A 24378-nucleotide genomic window follows, 5' to 3' on the forward strand; every position below is an offset into this window, starting at 1 on the left:
TTGCTACTCACTCATGGAATGTCTTTTGTCCGGAACTATCTGTTGTATAATAAAGTGTAATACTGTATCCTTAAAACACCCCGTAAAGATTGACCAGCAGGTGTCCTCAGTGAGCAATGTTCGTGACTATAGTGATTTTCTTGTAATATTGTAAACTTTAATGAGTAATTTAGTGATATTCCTGAATCAAGTTAGTAAATACTGCTTGTTTGATAATAATAATAATAATAATAATAATAATAATAATAATAATAATAATAATAATAATAATAATAATAATAATAATAATAATAATAATAATACAATCCTAGTGAATGAGCTGATATTGTAAACCACTTTGGAATTGCCTAATTTTGACTACATTTTTGGGCCCACGCCGGTGGTGAAAGGTTAGCATGCCTGCCTCACAGCCGAAGGTCCTGGCTTCTAGGGTCGGACACTTGGGTCCCTTCTGTGTGAAGTTAGCATGTTCTCCCCGTGGTTGTGTGGGTTTTCTCCAGGTACTACAGCTTCCTCCTCCAACCTAACATCACTAGTTGACATGTATATTCATAATAGGCCCTAGCTGGCTAACAGTAAGGACTGTTCTTGTTACTGGTTAACATGTTTTGTACATGTGAACAAGTAACAAGAACAGTCATAAGATGCACTTTAAGTTAACATGCTGCATTTCCTGAGGTAACATGTTTACTATAGAGCAGGGGTTCTCAACTGGTCTCACCCTGGGACCCACATTACGCTACAGTCATTAAATTGCAACCCACTTTTTTTTTAGTAAGTCAACCAACCAAATTTTGTTTTTCAAAAATATCTGTTGAAATCACACACACACATAAATATAATCTTTTTTTTTTAAAAAAAAAAACCATACATTTATATATTTTCCTGTGCAACATGCATTTCACAGCATGCATGCCAAAAGAAAAGTTTCTTTCAAAATAAAAGACAAGTCTAACATGAGAGACATTAAGTATTTATTTATTTTTGACCAGCTGTCCACGACCCACCCAGTACAGGTTCGCGAACCACTTATGGGTCCAGACCCGCCAGTTGGGAATCACTGCTATAGTGAACTATAGTGCAAATGAAGCAGGTGGGTTGACAACAAAATCCTTAGTTTTCATTGGTTGTCATGTTTCATTTTGGACTGGGGAGCCAACAGGAAGCCTAGGTGCATGCTCCTCCCACTATCCCAATAATAATACATTTTATTTAAAAGTGCTTTTTGAGACACTCAAAGACACTTTACAGCATAAAAACAACAACAAGTACAGTGATCATAAAGAAAATATGAATCAGAAAAAAGAAATGAGTGAGTGGCTGGTGAAATGTTAAAAGCTTAGTGAAACAGGTGACTTGGGAGGGAGTTCTAGAAGGTGGGGGCAGCGAGAAAGCTCTGTCCCCCCAGGTTTTGTGTTAGTTAGTACACACTTTTACCATCACCAGTGATGCTGTAAGTGGGTTTACGAGTCAACTACACCATTTCAGCATTTCAGCCTCCACTAACAAAACATACAACTGTAGATAGTTGGTTCTCAACTCGTCTCACCCTCGGGCCCTACCACGGTCATTAAATCCTGGCCCACTTTTTTTTTTCTTTTTTTTTTTTTTAGAATTCAACCAACCAAATTATTTTTTTTTCCAAATAGCTGTTGAAAACACACATATAATATTTTTAAAACATAAATCTATATATATGTATATTATTTTCCTGTGCAACACGCATTTCACAGTATGCCTGTCAAAAGAAAAGTTTATTTCAAAATAAAAAAACATGTCCAACATGAGAGACATTAATTATATATTTATTTTTGACCAGCTGTCCGCGACTCACCCGGCAGGTCCCACTTTTGAGTCCCCACCAGGTGTGAATTGCTGCATTAGTTAACTAGAGGCCTTAATCGTGATTGACTAGTTAACATGTCAGAGTTGTTGCACCGTCAGCCGATAACCGCCGATAATATTGTTTAAAGTTGACTTTATTATAGTTACATGGTTTGGGAAAAAAGAGAAAATATATAGGAAGAACGTTGATAATATGGAAGCCCGTTTCCACCACAAAAGAAATATAGTTTCTGTAGGTTGCCGTACGGACAACCCCTGTTATTGGTACGGTTACCGAAGTACAAGTACGTAGTGTGTTAGGGTTAGGTTATAACCCTATATCGCAATATTTTTTAGGGTTAGGGTTAGAGTAAGGTTTAGTCTTAGTCACGCGACTTAAACTGGCCAATGACTGACCTATCACGTGATCTAAACTGGCCAAATAGGGGCGCATGTGTACAGATAGAATGTCGCTATAGCCACGGATAGCCACTGCCAAAAAATAAAATAAAAATCACTACGGCAAGTCATAATGATAGAAAGTCATAATTATGAATTAGTAAAGTGATAATTATGAGATACAAATTGAGCATTTTGCATCAGTCTCCCAACACTGACTGTTACCATTTGTAATTACATTTTGAATAATAGTTTATTCAAAACATGTTTTCGGCAGTTTATTCACATGGTACATAGTGTAGAAAATAGTAAGTTCATAAATAAAGTTTTGTACTGCAAAATGATTCTGTCACATTATATGTTTGTTTGCAAATTTACATTAAATATAATGTTCTCATAACTATGAGTTTCTATCTCATAATTATGATTTTCCATCTCATAATTATGATTTTCTATCTCATAATTATGATTTTCTATCTCATAATTATGACTTGCCATAATGATTTTTGGCGAAAACTGGCTTCCATAGATACGTATGTTTTTCTTTTTTGTCCATTGTGTTTACGCATGTTTTGATTTTTCATTAAACAGTGTACATATGTATGTATTTGGCCCAAGAAAATGCTTCACAGCGCGTTATTAGCACGCTGCTCGCTTTGTCCATGACTTTTGTTTAATCCAAAGTGCAGCGCTCACAGAGTCATCATTCTCACATAGTGTTTACTGCCTTCAACAGCTGCTCTGACCCTGGTGCTATTGACCAATAGGATCCAGTGCCGTTATCGGCAGAGGAGAAAAAAGCCTGACAGTCGCCATGATACAGCAGCAGCGGAAACGGGGCACAAGTAGCTAGAAAACAAAAGGAGAGCGCGCAGTCGTCCTCGCCATTTGGTATGCTCTTTCAGGTAAAAAAAAAATAAAAACAAAAACAAAAAAACACCCATATCTAGGCTTTGGCATCTGTTTTGTTTAACTGTGGTTTTGGTTCGAGCCCAAAGCGCTGGCGTCATTTTAGCACCCAGAGCTCGTTTGAGAAGGAAGTCGAGTCGCTCCAAATAACTGGGATCTATTAGCTTTTAGCAGGCTAAGCTAGGTAGCTGGCAGCCGTGTTCGCGTCCAGCATTGTGCGGCTTTGTGCGTGTTTATCTCTGATAGTGAGCCAGCGAGCTAGTGACTGCTAACTAACGCGTTGTTTTGCGGCCTGCTGTTTATGCGCAACTCCGTGTTTTGCTGTTCTGCAAACATCGAGTTTTATCAAAACCTGTGACATGTTTGTGTTCTCTTTATTGGTGCGTAGAGTAGAATTTCCAAAACTTAAATTTCCACAACAGGAATCTTCCGTTTCTAGTTAGCAGTCGAGCTAGCCGCGCTTGTTATGTACAGCTACCTATGTAGGTTAAGCTAGGCTAATCAGTTAGCAATAACCAAGGGAAAATCGGCTACTCGTGCTATATTTAAAGGTAATGTGCTAATGTAGCTTCTCTAGTTCTTGGTAAAGCTTTATACAACTGCTCACTGCACTGTTCACGTTTAGCTCAGAAATTCTGCGCTCCAGTGCTGATTTTAGCATATCAACTTATGTAACACCATGTAATCACAGTTCTCCCTCGAAGCTGTGAAGATACTTATGTTTATTGGTTTATTGTAACTCATTCGTGACAAATTTGTCTTTGGGTTGTGCCACATTGACCCTTAACCAACAAGTTTCACTACATGTTGACGAGTTACTTTGTTTAAGTTGTGTACAAATTTGGTTACATAGTGAGCTCAGGACACTGCGATAATTCCCCTTGTCTGACCAGTTTTCATAATTGAATCACGTGTAGTGACTGATGAACTAACATTGGTTGCTGAATGATGTCTTATTCTTTGCAGTGTTATAGGAATGCCCAAGGAAAAATATGACCCGCCGGATCCCAGGCGGATGTACACAATTATGTCCAGCGAAGAGGCAGCCAATGGGAAGAAGTCTTACTGGGCTGAGCTGGAAATCAGTGGTTTGTCCTTTTAGCAAGTTTTTGCTTTTGTAACTATTGCTGGTTTCAGATCTGCACTGTTCAAACATCTCTCATTCATGGCTCAAAGCTAAACTATGTTGGAGACTGAAGATCATCTTAAGCATGTTTGTTTAAGCTCTGTTATTCAAGCATAGTGAATTAATCAAATCATTACTTGTCTCTGCGTTCACACTGCAAGCCTTGATGCTCAATTCTGACTTTTTTGCTCTGATCTGATTTCTCTGTCCGTTCACATTACCATGTAAAATGTGACCTGTATCAGACTCTAGTGTGAATGGTTTGCGGCTCCAAACTGACCCGCATGCGCATTGTCAGAGTTGTACAGTGGAGCCGGAGAATGAATGAGCAGGTGCAGAGGATGAAGAAAAAGAATGAGAGAGACAAATGTTATTTTTGGTGCTGTTTTGCTTTTAAACAGACGATTTATGATATGAACCTTCAAGCTTTGACCCGAACCTGACAAAGCAAAACCGAAACCGTCAGGTTTGACAGCTATTAAGTATATCCGTGCCCGACCAGAAACTTGACAGATAAAATCTATTTTTTTCTTTTACAAATGACATATTTACTTTTGTTTTAGCGGTAAGCATTGCTTTTATTAACAGACAACTGTTAACTCATTCACTGCCAGCCATTTTCAGAACAACTACCCCCCTCACTGCCAGCCATTTTAGAGCATTTTGACTGATTTTTAAAAACCCACAGAATTTTTTGTACTATGTCAATCTGACATCAGAAAACCAGATTCTGAAAGATTAGTCTCTATTTTCATTAAACATTTTTTTTGTTTTTAGCTTGTTTTCGTTCTTCCGTAATCAACAGTTGAATAGAGGCAAGTTTCACACAAATCGCATGTTTCTGAGCAAAAAGCTGAGAAAAAAAAGGCTTTTTCTGAAAAATACTGTCAGTGACTTTGAAGCTAACATTTTTTGCTTTAGTGACACCTCAACATTGATTCCTTTCTACAAAACAACAAAAACACTGAGTCCAGGCTTTTGATAGCAAAATTATTATTATTTTGCTCTCTAGGTCAGGGTTGAATGGTTTTCTTACTGTATTTTGACCTTCATCCAAGTCTCTCCCCTGTCAGTTCCTAAACACGCAACTTCCTCCTCCTCCCGGACATGTGTCACACACCACTTGCCCCGGTTTGATCATTTTCTCTCACGATCACAACAGTCTCAATAGTCCAGTTAGGTCCAAATATGCTCTGTTCAAGTGTGCGTTGCTATGAACTGCTGGTAGCTTCACTGTCTTCTCTCATGGTGCCATTTTTGCCTCGTCGCTGGCATCTACCTTCCCATCAATGGTGGCAATCATGGCTAATCTTTCATCCAAAGGTGCGCTGCTGCCACCTATATGGCACCAGTTGATCACTACATCATAGAACAAGCCTGATAATCGTGAGAACTCCGTCACACTGTCTCCTAGCAACCTCCATCAGAAAAATGTAATTGACTCAGCAGTGGATGCTCCAAGCCTGTCCCAATTCTGTCTCTGTCCCTCTCTGGTTCATGGTGAGCAGAGGACAGCGCACAGCATGCAGCTCACCACTCACTGCTCCAGCTGTTAATGAGAATGTCAACATATCAAACGTCCATTAAATCCGCCTTGATCGTTCACTGTGCAGTTGCATGGCAAAAGATCGGATATGTATCGGATTTAGGATTACATATCCAAGTGACCTGAGTCACATTTGAAAAAATGAGATTTCGGTTGTTCATACTGCCATATAAAGATCAGATACAGTTTGCATTGAGGAAGAAAAATCGGATTTGAGCATTAAGTCCTGCAGTGTGAACATAGCCTTAGTAACTAGTGTTAGTTTCTGGTTTACAGCGTATATTGCATAAGTATCTGGTTGTTTTTTGATTATGCATAATAGGTTACCTGTAGCTTTTAAATGTTTAAATCTTGATTTGGTAATTAAATAAGAGTGTAAACTAAAGATTACAACCATTAGTTTCACTTTAAAAAAATGAGCAATACTTTAAGTTCACAATACAGGATATTTGGACAACACTGAGTCACTATACAATAAATCTACTTACATTAGCAGAAATTGTTGCCAAATAGCATTCAAAGCACAACAAAAACTTACATAAAATATTGAGAAAAATTTTAGAAACTATTTGTTGAAAAAGCCGAGACTTTTAACTCATGAGACAAAGTTAACTTTCGGTCACTGCACTTATGGAGAACAAAAATAAATAAATAAATGTGTATATACTTAACATATGTGAATGTTTGGACAAATAAATGTATAGTGGATTATATGCATTGTATAATTACATATTTAGCAAATTAAATATATATAAATCAATTAATTTATGTATATATATATATTTATAGTTCAAATAGGTGTATATTATAAGATTATATGTGGAGTACTAGAAATTACAAGGTATAGGATCTTGTAAGTTTATACTTCCTCCCACTCTTTCGAGCATGTACAGGCTTCACATGCCGGATTTGGAACCATTTGTTCACTCTTTGCTTTGTTTGATTTATTATTTTTTATTTATCATTATTTTCTCATTGTGGTAGATAAACTGCTGTTATGTTCATGTTCGAAATCAAATGAAATCTATCAAGCTTTAATTTAGTTGTTGAATACTATAATCAAAGGAAGATATTTATCTACAGTATCTTCACTTTTTTGTCATTGTAGGTCGAGTAAGGAGTCTCAGCACAGCCCTGTGGTCTCTCACCCACCTCACTGCCCTGCACCTCAGTGACAACTCCCTGTCACGCATCCCGCCAGACATTGCCAAACTACATAACCTGGTGTACCTGGATTTGTCATCCAATAAGATCAGAAGCCTGCCGGCAGAGCTCGGTAACATGGTGTCTCTCAGGTAAGTCTTAAGATGGGTTCACTTCTAGGAAATCTGGAGTGTTTAAACCGCTCTAGGGTGGGTGGGTGGGGGAGGGCGGGTCATCTCTGTGGTAATGCCATTTTGGGAACTTGTTAGATTTTTATAATAGCTGTAATGCAAGCCTTTATAATAAATACTGTTTTGTTTAGGTTAAATATATTTGGTTTTAATCTGTTAGGTTGCCTTCTAATGACTTATTTCCTTTCATCCTCAGGGAACTGCTGTTAAATAACAACCAGTTGCGGGTTCTGCCATTTGAATTGGGAAAACTGTTTCAGTTACAAACACTGGGGTTGAAAGGTCAGTGACACATTGCTTTTTGTGGCCACCTACACCATTAATTCATTCATTTTTATACCAATTTTTACATGTTTTTCGTCTTTAGGAAACCCACTTGCACAAGAAATTATGAGCCTCTATCAGGAACCCGATGGCACGCGGAGGCTGCTCAGCTACTTGTTAGACAATCTGGCGGGGGCTATCAAACGTAGTGAGTCTTTTTCATTTTGTCTCTTTAGAACATCAAATAAAGTTTTATTTTTTTGCCTGGTTGATGTTTTCTTCGTAATGTAGATTAATTATTTATGAGTACAGGTAATATAATGCATATCATTATTCTCATTACTTCTCTGTTAACCAAACACACTGATATTTTCAAACCTTTTTTTTTTGTATAGTTCCAACAGAGCAGCCACCAGCCAGATCATGGATCTCCCTGCAGGATCCAGATCGAACACGGCCCTCAGGTATGATTGGCTTTCACCAGGCTTTCAATAGAAGAACATAGAAAGGCTTTTCACTGTGACGTCTCCATTTGCCCAATGAAGCATGCAGCTTTGATTAGTCAGTGCAATGAAGTCTTGGTGCAAATTAATTCCCACTGTAACTTGCAGAAAGGTAATGATGTTTACCTAACTTGCTAAGAGAGCACTTCTAACTCTGCTAAATGCATTACTTTTCCAATAATTCCTCACAATAAAAGCTTTCCATCGGCTTAGGGGCGGAAAGCTTTTAATGCAAGACAGGAAACTGCAGGAATGGCTCAGTTTACTTTGCCAGCATCTTAACACAGCTGTAATGCGGCTCATGGCTATTTATAAAAGGCAAGATAGGGCTTACCTGTTAATGTGTAAACAGGAGAGCAAAAGAAAAACTATAGTTTGAGCAACTCTGGTCCAAGCTGGAAAGTACTTGGTGTTAATTGCATCTGTAGTAGACTGGTATGTGAGTAAGATAGCCTCTAGCTTTTAGCATTGGTTAATTTCTTTAACAAAGAAAGTACTTGCAGAAGTTGGATGTCTTCAGATGAGTAGCTAGGACATAATTTATTATTGCATTGGTTTTGGCTATAATAGATCTACTTCTTTAAACTGGTTTTCATCAATTTCTTTTTTGAAAAAGAATCATCTGAATATCTTTCACTTTTTTAAATTAAAAAAAAAAGCAAAATTTGAGGCTAGGCCCGTTCATAGCTACGGATATTTTTTTTACTCCAAATTTAATAAGTAAAGCACCTACTACTTAAGTACTTTGAGACTAGTTCGACATTACTGCAAATTATTTAACCAACTATGAGGAATGCATATCTATTTATTTTGATCTTCCTAATGGGGAAATTTTTATTTAATTTATTTTATCTGCCTTTTCCCTTCAGCACTGTTTTCCGTGATGTGCTACAACGTACTCTGTGACAAATATGCCACGAGACAGTTGTATGGCTACTGCCCCTCTTGGGCCCTAAACTGGGAGTACAGGAAGAAATCCATCATGCAGGAGATCATGAGCTGCAACGCAGACATCATCAGTTTACAGGTGAGTGGCTCACATACACGATTTAAAGTTATAAATTACCTTCACAAAATGTACCAAACATGTATTGGCAAAACTTTATGACCAACAAACTACTCGTTAGTCATAATTTTGGTAGATCTCTTAACTTTTCTATACATAACATACAATAAAAAAGTGGTCTTGGTTAGAAGATATCTGTGAGAGATTTTTGACAAGCTGTTTTAATTTTGCAGTTCTGGCTTCTTTTTAATGTGACCCACATTGAGGTAGTACCAGTGCTAATTTTGATGATGATTTTTCATTTAATTTTTGTCTTAGTCACTGGATCTAGTAAGTCACAAGTTTAACTTTTTAACTAAAATTAAAGAAAACTAAAAGACTTTGGTCTTTGCAACAAGAGCCTGTGCAATATGGTATTTTTAGGGCCGATACAGATATTATGGGGTTTAAAAAAACAAAAAAAAAAACAATATCCGATGTATTTGTTAATAACTGATAAATCGATCGATAGCTGATATATGGACTGATAGATGAAAAAAATATCTGGTAGGCTACAATGTTTAAAAACCAGCTGTGGAAAAGAGCTACTGTATTTTGCAATGCATAGAACCACTGTGCAGAGTGAGCGAGCGTTTGAGACTGGAGCAGATCGATTATAAGCGGTTTGCTGTTTTTAGTGATTGGCAAAATAAACGTTGCAGCTGTTGAATTAAACCGGAGTCCCATGTCATCCTCTGACTGCTGTGAAGCAACTACAAGAGCGTTGGAGATGAAGCTGCGGCGGCAGACCACACTGGAACTACTTGAAGCCTTCATTAGCATTAGGAGCAAATACTTATTTATTGATTGTGGCATCGCAAAACCTGCTGTTGCTTATAGTCCGTATTCACAGGTGCACAGAGGGGGTGGGGTGCGCACACGCTCGTTTCTGTGTCCACCACCACCCTGAAACTAAACAGGAGACATTGCTCTGCTTTAGGACTCTCACTTTTAACATGCTCGGGCTGAATAAACAAAACAAACGTGCACATACATATAAACACACACATGCCCATGCTTTTAGAGCCAGTAGACTGAGGAAGAAGTCCGGTGCTCAGCCGCTTCGCTCCAACCGATCGACATTTTTGCCGTTTGCTCATAGGTTTTCACCTTTGCCTTACATGACACAGCTTTATTTCACTCACGTTTGTGCACAAACAACTCTTTGGTGTAAATGAGACGATAAAAAATGCAATGGGAGTATGCATGTAAATTTCCATCACCTGACCATTTGATAAGCATATCTATACACTACCAGCGATACGATTCATTGAATCCCCTGGCGATACGATTCACCCCTGTCTCCGATTCCATACGATTTGATATTGATTTGATGGCGATTTAATCCTACACAAAGCGATAAAATGCAGTTTTGTACGATGCAATTCAGCATCATTCAAATAAATTATACCAAAAATTAACAACGTAAATAAGCGGCTGCAATTCAGTATAGTACTAAAGGCAGATGATTTGTTGTATGCCATGTAAGCAGCATTTTGCTTATAATCTCTACTAGTACTAAGTATTATGCAACTTCTTTTTGGCCTCTTAAAAATGCACAACGAAAAAACAGGTCTTTCCACAAGTAGGGTTGGGATTTGGAACCAGATTCAACATAACAGGAATGGGTTCCTCACATTTAGAACCTGTTTATCACACTGTCACAACGTAAACAGCAAGACATCACTCTCAATGAGTGACTTTAAGTGACACTTTCAAGAGTCCAATGTCCATATTTCTGTCTGCCAGACAGATACCAATATGAACCGTTCAGCATGTATTAGGCTAATACAGTAGCATTAACATTTATAATATGAATAATACTAACAATGACCTTTCACAATTGTCTTTCACAACAAAAGATGTAAACTGTTATTTAACAGTTTCAGCTGCTGTAAACACACCCTCACTGAGTCAAATTTAATGTCCATAAGACAAACTAATGAATAAAAGTTCTGACGTCAGTTATGGCTTTAATCTTTATCATAGATAGAGGGAGGTGCCAGAGTACCACCTTTGACTAAGTTATTAGAGGTACTAGGGCTGGGCGATATAACGAATATACTCCATATATCGCAGCTTGTAGTCTGTGCGGTGTTGAAAATGACCATACCGTTAAACTCGCGGACTTTTTTTTTTTTTTTTTTTTTTTTTTTTTTTTTAAATATCTTAGTGGCATTATGCACAAAAGGTGCACTTAAATTTAGTGTTGTTTTGAAATGTCATCTTAATGACAACATGCACAAAAGAGCACTATTTGTTTTTAAAATATTGTAGTGGCATTATGTACAAAAAGTGCACTTTAATTTTGTGTTTTGAAATGCCATGTGAGTTGCATCCTGCACTAATGTCTTGTTTTGAAATGTCTCTGTGACAATTTTGCACAGAACGTGCACTTTCTGTTGACAATTTTATGTTTGAGCCACTCACTGTTTAATAAATACAGTTATGTCAACTTTGACTTAGTTGTGATATCCCTTTTTTTGCATGAAAGTTTAAAATTGGCATATATTAATGCAGTATGATCAAGAATGTTTTAATGTAGACATATAGAATCATCATACTGGTGTGATTTTGTGCATCAAAGTGTTAATTCAAGGGTAATGCAAAATATCGAGATATATATCGTGTATCGTGACATGGCCTAAAAATATCGCGGTATTTATAAAAGGCCATATCGCCCAGCCCTAAGAGGTACTTTTCTCACCAGTTTTGCTGGGGCATGGGGAGCAGGAACTCAATACGAGTCAGCATCTCAGTTTGTGTAGGTTTAGCAGCACTGCATTCTTTATAAACCACCTGCATCTGGTCAGGTTTACCATCTTTCTATACCTGATTTAAAGTTTTAGGAGCGTTAAAAAATCTTGTTTATTGCTGCTGCTCTCATGGAGAGCGGTGTTGTGGTAACTTTGTTGCGGTACCAAGGTGCTTCAGTCTGTGTTCAAAACAAAACACGAAGCATGTGGTGCATTCAGTGTGCCTCATAAACAGGATGGAATGACCCTGAAAACAGGAACAAGCGGGTCAGAAAATAGATGCACGCAGTGACCGATACATCTTGATTTCACGCGTAAATTGTACCGATGCACATTCGCATTGCGCATGTTTGTATCTAGATTACCGATTTGCATCGATTAATCTCCACACGCTTAAATGGGAGCATCTCAGTTTGAGTTTATTTTATTTAAAACAGGGACAATACATATTAATGAACAAAAACATGTAAATATGCAAGATTATAGCCTACAGCTAATTTCCATCTTAGTTCCTTTGGCAGGTTGATGTCGACAACATAAGATAATAAATCAATAAAACATTAACAAGTAAAACAGTTTGCCTTCATGGCCAGTATGAGCAGGAGGAGTAATTACAAAGAGAAAAAACGTGTCATTGAAAACACAATAGGACAGAAGAAAAAAAAAACAAGAACAATGAAACAGTATAGTGAATCATGAAACAAATAGGCCAAGGGTCAGGGAGCCATATGTATTTCACTAGTGTTAAATGCTAAAATTAGATATCGAAGAGCTGATTAAAGTGCTAAAGTGTTAGGTGCATGATTTTTTTGCAGATTACCCAATTGCACAGTAAATATAAAATGTTATTTTAAGTGCACAATACTCAATACATATTACATTAGTTAAATACCAACAATGACGATTATGATACTGGGAATACTCTTTATTAAGAACATAGTGCGTCTTGCCTTGCACGTAGCCCCAATACCTAAAAGGTAAATAAAGATATAATAAATAGCAAAAATAGTAACGGGGAAGACGAAGTAATAGTAATTCTACAGAAAGTTTCATCACAACAATGACGGCATTGATTGGATTGGCAAATTAAAACATTACAGCCGATCACATTAATTGCATAAAATGAAAAATATTGGCTAGGGCTGCAACTAACAACTATTTTAATTGTCGACTAGTCATCGATTATTGAAACGATTAGTCGACTAATCGGATGACAAATCATACATTTGTTTGTTTAGCCCAGTCTTATGTGTTGGGTTAGCTTTGCGTTCTTTAGTAGAGCAGTCACCGTGTTTGTGTGAACTTTGGGTGGATCTGACGGAGGAACTTAGACTGGTTCACTGTGTTGGATGGTTGTCTGGTCTTAACTAAGTAGTGGTGCGTGATGTGTTGCTGCTCGTCACAGCTTAAGGTAGACTTTGACGTGCATACAGCTCTGAGCACAGATATATAGAAGGTGAGCTGAGCTACCCTTATGAAAAAACAATGTTCTGCTCCATCCACAGCTTGAAAAAGACAGTGATGACGTAACCGACAATTTTCAACAAATACATTTGTCGGTGACTAATTCTGTTATCGATTTTTGTCACCAATGTCGACTAATCGTTGCACCCTTAATATCGGTCGATCCGATATAGTCGATCAGCTTGATTTCTAGCTTTAAATGCTCCATACTCAGTGGTGTGGTGGTTTCTTATGGTGAATAAAGTAGCGTTTTATTTGCAGCTCCTCCACAACTTATAGGAATTACAAATTGCGATCCTTTGCTCTTTTTGTGTTACTGCTGACATGCTAAGCTAACCGTGTCTCCATGTCCGTGAGTGCTCACATGCAGCTTCAGAGCTTTCACTTGTCTTTTATTCATTTACACCACAACTAGAACCAGAGCTCCACTGTTTACCTTCCTATTTAGAAGTGCAAAGTTGAGAAGGGTCCAGTCTGAAAGCGTAGCGTTCCGAAAGTTGTCATCAAATACACCGGTACGGCAGTGTATTAAAAATTTATATCATAACGAAAATATATACCAGTATTTGGTATGAACCGGTATACCGCCCAGCCCTACATTGGGTCACAAACACATTGGATCAAGCAAAGGCGATACGAGGCGATATAACTCTACTAAAAATGGAACTGCTCAGCGAGTGGAGAAAATCTAGCTCGCCCGTTTAAAGCTGACATCATACAAAATATGAAATAACAAGAGAGGGAGGAAACTTTTTCAACTTTGGTCCTCTATAATGGTTTTCCTACAGTGATATACATCCCTTTAGCATCATTCAAAGTGGTTTTTTCATAATACTGCCCCTTTAACTAAATGTATTCCAATTACCAGTAGTTCTCTCTCTCTCTCCCAAATTTTCAGTAACTTCACACTTTTTGTCATCTGAATCTTTGGCAGATTTGGCCTTAAATGCTGACCAATATCCCTGCCACCTGTAGAGATCCAACCAACCCTATGTTTCTAATTGGCTCATTTATCATGACCCAAACAATTTAGCTCTACCTCTTAAATATAGCAGGTGGCTGAACTGGTTTTTAGGATTTGAAATTTTTTTTACCAAAGTTTCATTCATATTCAGCATAATTGTAATAATTTTGCATTGGTCTACTTCTCCTACAAGTAATAAGTATTATCCTCAGACTATGATGAAAGTTCCGTTTTTGTTATGTTTGTAGAGAACTGTCCACTCTTTCTATGTGCTCAGATCAGCATCTGTTCACAGTCATAAATGGCTCGGTCTACTTTTTGCATTCTTGTGTAGCATGAAATTAGTCGCTGTACCTTTTAAGACATTCCTGAGGTTTTATTTCTCCCCAATTGGCAATTTTTTTTCAGAAATATGGATCAATATATCAATCTGTTTTGTTTTTTTGTAGCTGCAATTTTGCTCACGTTATTAGTGAAATTGTTTAAACATGCATGAGTACGGAGGCTCCTACACTCCCAAGCCACAGATGAGCAATCGAGCATGTGTTCATTTTGTCCTCTAGTACTTAATGTTTCTCAACAGTTGGGATGTAGTCATCGCTACATACAGACATACACACAACTTGTGCTGCACTATTTGTTTCTAATATGCAAACATAAGGGGCATGGGAGAGTGAACCAAAAACAGTTATATCTGTCCCATTCGGGCACTTTCTACATTACTCCCACACAGCTGGAGTGAGAGTACAACATCTCTGGATTCTAGTGCATGCCTGTTGGTATTTTGTGCTTCCGCTTCATTACATTTTTTTCCTCCTTAATGTAGAAACCATGTTTTCGAGAAGTGCTGTGCTCATAAAGCCTCTGTAAATTGAGCTTTTAGCTTTAGCCATAGTATTGTTTGTTTTTTCCTTTTTAAAAAAGAATGTATTTAAGCAGTTTTCTGCATGCTGTATATTGGGGGGAGGGGGGGGTAATATTATAATAGGTAATATTTCCTTTGGATGCACACATGTAAGCCTAGGCTGATTTTGTTTTTTGCTTTGTTTGAAACTGTTTTACTTTTAATTAATTCCGTGTTAATTTTTTTTTTACTGTATGTCTTGAACCCTGCCCAACGCCTGAGATGTGCTTAACAAACCTCTGGGGTTCGATCCAATCCAGGTTTAGATCCACTATCAGACTATCGCCCAAAATTATTTTTTTAGTACATTATAAAATTTGAAGCAACGCTCTTTTACATCTGTGAGAAGTGAAGTAGCATAGTTTCTGGTCTGATGTATCTGTTTGTTTTTATCATATTGGCTTAATTTAATCATGTTATTTTGGTGGTACCTTTTTTTTTTTCACCCCATCATGTAAACAAAGCTAGTGTCCCTAATGATTCTATATGAATGATGTGAATGAATATTAAGCAACAGTTTTGTATTAATGGTTTACCATTTGTGCATTAGATTGTTGTCCTTTTTGTTGCTGTAAGTCCTCTACTTCCAGAACACAGTCTGCCATGTAATGTTTGTCTAAATCAATTTTTCTCAAACTGGTATCTTTTTATTAGGAAGTGGAGACGGAGCAGTACTACAGTTTCTTCTTGCCTGAGCTAAAGGAGCAGGGATATGACGGGTTCTTCAGTCCGAAGTCTCGAGCTAGAACCATGTCGGAGTCGGATCGTAAACATGTGGACGGATGTGCAATTTTCTACAGAACAGAAAAGTATGTGAAGCCTTTTTTTAATTATGTTCTGTAACCCTTGTCATTTTACATTTTTTAATCCGTTGGATAGTTACTCATGCAAGATTTTCCAGGTCAAACTTTTTTTGAGCAACTTTTGGGTAAAATGGTCCCAGTCTTATAGGGATGATGGGCTTCCTGGTTAAACTGCTGCACTAGGTTGTCCTATGTAGAAAACAGGGCTCGACAGGGCAAATTATCCTCTCACATTTGTGCCCTTTGTGCGAGTAAAGATAAATACCAAACATACATTTCATTACCCCGTTAATCATTACACTGTTTACTTTGTGCGGTGACGGAACTGGGGGTCCAATGTATAGCCAAATTTTGATCTTTCAATTACATTATACAATTTAAAGTTGCTCTGAGGTGTTACTCAAAAGAGAAGTCAAATAATTCAGCAGCTGACTGGTGATACTGTACATGGAAAATTAATATTTAGCAATAATCAAAAATGTAATCGATTGATCGAAAATTGGTTTGTAATCCAATTGAGACTTCAATAATTGTGAAATTTGACTCATTAACCACCCTACAAACAGTACCTTTGTGGTTTTTGTGTCTATGAATAGATATTTTCAGTGCTCGCAATTTTTTTTATTTAATCGATATTCCAATTGGTTAGGCATTTGATTTCCAATGCTTTCATTAATTTCAAGTACTAGTGCAGTGCCCATAGAAGTATGTCTTGCTATAGAAAAGTGGGAGGTTAAGTAGCTTTTTCATGGATGGTTTATATGGGAGCTTTAATTCCTCTTTAATTCAGAATAAAAGTTAAATCCTTTTTAAACTGACCTTGTAAACTCTTGATTCCTAATGCAAATATAATTCTGAATTAAAAACACATACACACACACGGTTCACCCAAAGCGAGCAAAAAGTGTAGCTAGTCCAGCGGGACGCCTTGGGTTGATCGTGTAGCATCGTTCCCTTAGAATAGGCTGTTTCTGAGTGTACTTCTGGGTATGTGAATGAGCTTTGTTTGGCCACGCCCACTACACAGCCTGCTCTGGGAGAGGTTACGGCTATCGTTAGCGGTACCAAGTCCATATTTACACATCTTATGTTGAATGTCAAATGATCATTTTCTTGTGTGTTAATGGACACAACGATAGCAGCAGTAACTGTGCAGTGTTAACTTCCATGCTAACGTTACACGGATATATTAACAACTAGCAGCTTATCACGGTAGTTAGGCTTATGCAGTGAAAGAAACACATAATGATTTGAATTTACATCTTCTACATTTATGTAGCCCGGTGATGCCTATTATTGTTAGAAAACCAATAAAGTTAAATTTGTGTAATATTGGATGTTTATTAAAGACACTAATAACATGTTTTAAAATTAGTATGCAGAAGTGTATTATTAATCATCTAATGACAATACATTTGATTTGTACTGTACTTTACATTTAGGATGCTCCAGAGCAGAAAATTATAACAGATAGCATCACACATTTTTTTTTTTTTCAATTTTCATTGACAGTCAAAATGTGTTAAGAAGAACCTGTAAAAGACATTGAGTAGAATTTTTTCATAGAAAAACATCTGTGGTCTGTAGGAACCTGTTTGGTCAGGGAGGGGGTTCCACAGCCTTGGAGTGGCTGAGTAAAGAGCAAAGTGATCCATGAACAGTTCTTTTAAGGCCTCATTATTGTGTTTGTGTGCATTCAGGTTCAGTGCAGTGCAGAAACACACGGTGGAGTTCAACCAGCTGGCCATGGCTAACTCAGAGGGCTCAGAGGCCATGCTCAACAGGGTGATGACAAAGGACAATATCGGGGTAGCAGTACTGCTTGAAGTCCGCAAAGAGATGATGGAGCTCTCCTGTAAGTATAATGTTTAATTAACAAACATTATCAGCTTTGCTTTACTGTTTTATATAGAATTTAGTGTGAAAGATTATTTTAACCTTTATTTAACCAATGTTAGAACTTTAGGTTCATTGACTACCTGTATATCAATTTATGGTTATTTCTTGTGGATATATCTGGCGTGATATCCACTGACAGAATGTTTCTCTGCCCTTTAAGCTGGAAAGTCGCTCCTTGGCATGGAGAAGCAGCTACTTTTGGTAGCCAATGCTCACATGCATTGGGACCCAGAGTACTCTGACGTCAAGCTGGTCCAGACGATGATGTTCTTGTCGGAAGTGAAGAACATAGTGGACAAGGCCACACGCAGCCTCAAGTTGTCCTCTGTTTCTGGAGAGACCAACGCCATTCCACTGGTGCTCTGTGCTGACCTCAACTCATTGCCCGACTCTGGTAAGAAGGCAAAATGCACAAAATAATTGTAATAACTTGTCATGTTATAAAATATGCTATTCAGTAAAAGCAGCAAATAAACATGTGGTTTATAATCCTTATACCAGTGGTTCTCAACTGGCCAGACCAACTGACTTAAGTCTTGAGTTGCTTTAGTAATTAATGCACTGTATTTAGATTAAAAGCAGTTTTTTCCAGAAATTCATAACAAAGTATAGCTATATATTTCATATAGTACATTAGCACAACTTACTGTTGGTAGGAATAGTTATCACCACTACATATAAAGGGAACCAACTTGTCTCTGATCTGCTTTTAGGTTTCAACCACTAGATAACCCTTTACTGTTTTTATTGACATGGCATAGAGATCAGAGGTCTACTGTATTTATGCAATAACACACACAATCAACATTTCACTTTCCAATATTGGCATTTGAGATCCATCTCCCCAACCTTCCTGTTCTGTGGAAAACCGAATGCTAGCCCAGAACAGTGAGTGGTGTGGAAACCCTTGGCCACACCATGAATTTTGCTCAGTCAAATTAATATAACTGGCAATGTTGGCTCGCTCACATGCAAGAAATCCACTTTTTGAAAGTGATGGCGAGCATAACAAACTGGACAATGCACAACCTTCTTTGTGTTAAATGTTATTAATGTGTGTCTGGAATAAAGATGGTCAGGTCTTGCGCTGGCTCTACAGACTGAACTCAGAAGTTGTTTTTTTTTTTTTTTTTTTTTTTTTCTCTCTTCCAGGCGTAGTGGAGTACCTGAGTACTGGTGGAGTAGACTGCACCCACAAGGACTTCAAGGAACTTCGTTACAGCGACAGTCTGACCAAATTCAACTGTAATGGCAAGAACAGCACGTCCAATGGCAGGATAACCCACGGCTTCAAGCTCAAGAGCGCCTATGAGAACGGCCTGATGCCTTATACCAACTACACTTTTGACTTCAAGGTGATTTGGCTATCTTTTGTTTTTGTTATTTGTGTCTGTGGGTGTTTTAAACTGCATGGGTCATATAAATCCAGTTTGCATAAATTAGCCTGTTTTTCTTGGAAGTTCGGCTAAAGCTGCTTGTTTTCTTTTCTCCTCAGGGTGTCATCGACTACATTTTCCTATCGAAGCCTCACCTGAACGTGCTGGGTATCTTGGGCCCACTTGACCCCCACTGGCTTGTAGAGAACAATGTCAGCGGATGTCCACACCCCCACATCCCGTCTGACCACTTCTCCCTCTTTGCTCAGCTGGAGTTGCTCCTGCCCAATCTGCCCCCCCAGGTCAATGGGCTGCACCTGCCTACGCGCAGGTAGTGAGACCCTGCTGCACCACCAGAGGGAGCCACAACCTCCCCATCTCAACCTCTCTCCCTCCCACTACCAGCTCTTCCCTCCACACACTGGAGGAGGGAGACATAAAACAACCTGTAAGATAGTCGTACAGTGAGGTCAGGCTGACAGGGATTTCGTAAAATGTTATAGATATTCTATATTCATTTTTTTTCTTTTTATGTTTTTTAACTGCTTGATTGACTCATTTGTGTATCATTTTTGCTTTTTGGACCCAATACACCTTTCAAATCTGTGATCCCCACCCACATTGCTTCTGATTTTTAACCTACAGCGGATGGTGGCTCATTCACATTTATCACAAAGGCACTGCTTGGTTTAACAGGAAACTTAGAGGTGGCTGAAGAGCAGAAGTTCCTCACGCTACCCCAGTCTGTCTGTCCTGTATAAATCTTAAACCAGCAAAGACAGCAGACTTGTCAGTGTCAGACCTCCATTGTTGGCAGCCGGCTGACTTTCTCCATCAGTTTAAGAGAGACACAGTCACATGTGATGGGGTCAAGGCAGCTGTTTGTTAATCCCTGGAAGGGAGTCAAGCGCAGGTCGTATAAAAGGAGATTTCGCACTGTTATGTGGTGCTGAGGCCTTCTATATGATCACGGCCTCCTGTGGTGCTACACAATAGTCTACATCTCTGACTCTGGTTCAGGAGCATCAGCTACCAAACCCTCAGATGCCTTGAGAACCAGAATATCCGAGCCTATAATTCATCTAATTCCACACCCAGGCAGTTTGCACAGTTTTGCTGTCGATAAACGATGTGAGAAAGTGAGAGCAGCTACCATCCAGTCTGCAGACTGTTCCACATCAGCTTGTATAGTCGTTAGGCTTGTCTTGTGCTTTAGAGTCCATGTGGCCCATGTGTCACCAGTTTTGAGCAAGGGAACAAGGGATCATTAGGCAAAGTAACAGAGGGGCAGGGCTATGGCAAATTCATTTCGTAGTTGGGATTGTTTTTTTTTTTTTTTTAGACAGAGAGGGCGAGTGTTGGCCCGATACATGTTTAAAACCAGCATTCCTCTCACTGTTAGGAGTCATCATCCAACTCAGAAAATGCAAGCTTGTTCACGATCTTGTGCACACTCACAAACAGGTAATTTGCAGGCAGATCTGTAGCACTGTCTCTGAGGCCAGTAGTGACTTTCCCCAGCCATAAAACCCATACACAAAAGCAGTGGTTTTGTTTTCACAAGTGTTTGTACAGAATAGAAACCTAGACTCAGTCTTTACATGATTGTATATGAACCACAAAAGACCTGTTTTCTGGCGTTTTTTGTACGAAGAGTAAATTATAATCAGATTTGAAAAAAGATTGTATTGTAAACTATGGCTAAATTTTTATCCAGTTAATGTTCGGATGAATTGATATTACCAGCTTGTACAAAAGACGTATAGAAAAGGTTGTTCGAGGCGTTCGCTGTCACAAGTTTGCACTCCCTAGAGATGATCTGTAATTAATGTATCAGTATTGTTTGATCTGTACTCCCTCCTTGATTGGCCATTGGTTCAGTTTGCCGTCATTTTCTTGTGCTGTAAATAGACACAGTAATCTCTGCCTCTGCTTCTTGCTCATTATCAAAGCCATCGATGCATCTTGATGCCATCAGCTCTGACAAAGACATGCATGGATGAGTCTCATCCATTCATCCCCATTCCTCACTTAGTATTGATCTATGACTGTCGCACCCTTTATCAGCCCCACATGTACATCGTGTCTCACTGTAGCAGTTGTTGTCTTGCACTATTTACACACAGTGAACGCCTGAACAACCTTTTCTTGTATTTTTTAAATACTGTCGGGGACATTTGTGAAGATTTTATGTCCATTTCTTTGGGGATAATGTTTTTTTTTTCCTTTTTATGAGCTGTGACAATGTTGTGTGTGTATATCCTTTCTATTCATTGAAGTGCTCTAGTAATCGGGTATGCTTTCTCCACACCGACCCTTTACTCCCTACTGATGCATCCAGGGTTTGGGTGTTATTTGGTCTTTATGAATCCACATATGAATTGTTTTGCTCCCTCCCTGTACTTTTGGCACAGCTTCATGTCCAGGCCCAAGAAACCCAAAGCCCTTAACTCACTCCCTGGCCATGAATTTTAAGCTTCCCCCATTCGCCCCAGAGCTTGTCCATCATCAGAATAAGTCCCACCTTCAAACCGCTTCACCTATCTACTATATAACTAAAGCTGTGTCTTTTAAAAGCCTTCTGATTAACCACTTTGTATAGTTCTCCTCCCCTCGTCACTCCAGCCTTAGTGCCATTTGTGGACACCCCCTCTAAAGTGGAAAGGGTGGAAGGCCCACGGTTTTTCTCTGCTTCTGGATGAATAAGGGATGAGGGTCACTGAGCTTGGTTGTTTCCTCACGGACGGCCAGGCCCATGTGTTGAAATGAATCCAACCTGTTGCATCTCAAACAGACAAATGAAGTCTGACAGCAGCCAGAGGACTGCTTCAGCAGTCATGCTTTTACTCAGATGTTGAGCACTTAATGGTATCAGAAGCAGCTCCCCTCACACTCTTTCTTATCAGTGAATGAAGATCTCATTACAATAATGTACATGTTGAAATTTTAAAACAAGAGGGAGACAAATATAGGAAGTATGACCTAGTCCTAAGAATAAGCAGGCTCTTTTTTTCCTGCAGCCTACATGTTTTTAAACATTTATTTTCCTTGAATGGCATTAGTAATGTAGTAGATTTAAAGGGTAGCTTTTTTTGTAAAGTGTGAATAAAAGATGTATCTCATGTTTCCTTTCTAAAAAGATATTGTGTTGTGTAAATCATGAATTCCATGGTGGCGTTATGTTTGCTACGTTGTATTTCTGTTTTTTTTATTTTTCATTTTATTTTAACCCTTTCATCACAAAAACCAAAATCTTCTGTAGAAATCACGATTCTGTCTGGAGAAACGGAATGTCCCTGTGGATACCTCACAGACTGACTGGTTATTCGTGGCAAATAATCTATAGTGTAGGTGTTTTTAAACTTCACAGAGGGATATTCGGTTTCTCTCTTTTCTGAAGTCTTCAGCTTTATTTTTGGATGTTGCGTGCACTAGCCAGGGAGTGCTAGTGCCTATAGGTTAGGACAGCTGAGCTGTCTTCCTAGTAGGTGCAGATCAGTGCTCGAGAGCGTCGTTTAAACTGGTGTGAAACGTCTGTGAGACTAAGCTAATGATGTGCCGCTAGACTCCTGTGGTTTTTTCCTTTTCTTTACTAGTCCATCTCATTTTGTTCTTGTGCTCCACAGTGGGTATATCTATTGATCTAGCTACTATTGATCATCACTGATTGGAATCATTTAGTTTGTTCTCCTCTTCCATCCCTCTCCTGTTGAACTACAGACGGCTCAGATCTGAGCTCCAGTGACGGCTCACGTTGGCTTTGTACTTTGTCACTGTGCATCATGTTTGGTAGTTTGCTTGTTAGGCATAGTCATTTCTCCCAGGCTGCATCACTTTGTGAGGGTGTACACCAAAGCTGCTTGTAGTTCAATTCTGTCGTAGAGCGACTTCTTACATTCACTGTTCTCCCATTCAGTCGTCATTAAACGTTGGGCTGTAAGGAACGCAAGGTACTTTGAACCCCTCTGACTCTCATAAACACGTCACATTTACACTTGCCATTGCTAATTCACTTTAGTTTCTCAGTCATCTGGTGCTTCAAATGCACCCCTTTACCCCTCAAAATGTGGCAATAACCAGAAACATTCAGATTTAAGAAAACAAACCGTCTGGAACATTAGGCTTGTTCATCTTCCACTGTTTCCAACTGTTTAGTTCTTCACCTTCTTTCTCATTTTATCAGCCATCCTGTATATTAACTCCTCTGCCCTGCCAGTTTAGTGGTAGTAGTTCAATGATCAGGATTGTCTATTTGTAGTCAGCTGAGTACATACATTGATCTGTGTCACTGTGTTTATGCACTGGACCAACTATTGTTTACCATTCATGAAATACCAGCAAAGAAAGAAAAACTTAATGATTTAAACACTTGCACAAATGTTGTAGAATGTCCATTAACCCAGATGAGAAATCAAGGCAGCTGTTTTCAAATCGACGTATACTGTTTTCACATGAATGGTAAACAATGCTTTCTGTTGTACCCTCTTAACCGTCCTCTGATTTCTCTTTGGACTAGTTTTATTCTCAATTTCTTTTTGGCTACAGGTTCTGCTTGTTTCCTTTACACCTACCTATGTATTTTCCTACTTCTGGTTGAAAATAAATTCTGTATTATCTGTTTCAAACTGTGTCACATCTTATTCTTTACAATGGATATTGGAGCTAATCTGATATCTGTTCTCATTTTGCCTGCCTCGTCTTCACTGAACATATCCCCCCATATTCACTTTATACTTTTTAACAACACTGTCCACATGGCTGAAACTAGACCAACATTAATGCAAACAAATGCAGAGCCAAAATTGGGCAATTCAAGGAAATGCTAAATTGCTCATTGGTTCACGGCTCAACTAGTCTGGGACATTTGGATGGCCTTTCCTTCTATCCTATTCTGTTTGCCCTTCTCTTCACTAACCCAACCAGTCGAAACGGATGACTGCCACCTCTGAACCTGGTTCTGCTGGAGATTGTTTCCCATAAATAAGAGGGAGTTTTTTCTTCCCACTGTTGCTAAATGCTTGTTCGTGTGGATCTTGTCCTTTCTTTCTTACTTTCTTTCTTACTATAGAGCATATACTTTGTTGTAATTTGCGCTATATAAATAAAGTTGAGGTGAGTTGAGTTACATGTAAATCAAACCGCTCTTTTTTTTTTTTTTTAAGATTTGCTGTAGTGCATTTTAGACACAAGGCAGTTAGATTAGAATTTTAATCTGAAAATTAATGCATAAACATGCTTGTCTGTATCTGGTTTAGGACGAAA

The 24378-nt window shown here is 38.5% G+C and overlaps 1 protein-coding gene across 2 annotated transcripts; it reads left to right on the plus strand.

Annotated features, from left to right (window-relative positions):
• Positions 1-2927: 2927 nt before the first annotated feature.
• Positions 2928-23741, plus strand: LOC114470923 (CCR4-NOT transcription complex subunit 6). 2 transcript variants are annotated; one of them, XM_028459333.1, is made up of 12 exons: positions 2928-3128; positions 4099-4220; positions 6913-7099; positions 7335-7420; positions 7506-7607; positions 7798-7866; positions 8775-8932; positions 15693-15847; positions 17542-17696; positions 17901-18134; positions 18893-19095; positions 19236-23741. In XM_028459333.1, the coding sequence occupies exons 2-12, from the start codon at positions 4109-4111 to the stop codon at positions 19449-19451; spliced, it is 1677 nt and encodes a 558-aa protein (XP_028315134.1). In that variant the 5' UTR covers positions 2928-3128; positions 4099-4108; the 3' UTR covers positions 19452-23741. The 2 variants fall into 2 exon arrangements, with proteins under 2 accessions (XP_028315134.1, XP_028315133.1); XM_028459332.1 differs by having other exon boundaries at positions 2929-3128; positions 7506-7610.
• Positions 23742-24378: the final 637 nt, after the last annotated feature.

The sequence above is a fragment of the Gouania willdenowi genome, chromosome 10, assembly GCF_900634775.1.
Source record: "Gouania willdenowi chromosome 10, fGouWil2.1, whole genome shotgun sequence".
Taxonomy (NCBI): Eukaryota; Metazoa; Chordata; class Actinopteri; order Blenniiformes; family Gobiesocidae; genus Gouania; species Gouania willdenowi.

Excerpts from the sequence above, each read along its gene's own strand:
- LOC114470923 (XM_028459332.1), top strand. The coding sequence starts at position 4,109 with ATGCCCAAGGAAAAATATGACCCGCCGGATCCCAGGCGGATGTACACA. Across the intron at positions 7,611-7,797 it reads GGCGGGGGCTATCAAACGTA|TTCCAACAGAGCAGCCACCA; the intron begins GTGAGTCTTTTT and ends TTTTTTGTATAG. Across the intron at positions 17,697-17,900 it reads AGAGATGATGGAGCTCTCCT|CTGGAAAGTCGCTCCTTGGC; the intron begins GTAAGTATAATG and ends CTGCCCTTTAAG.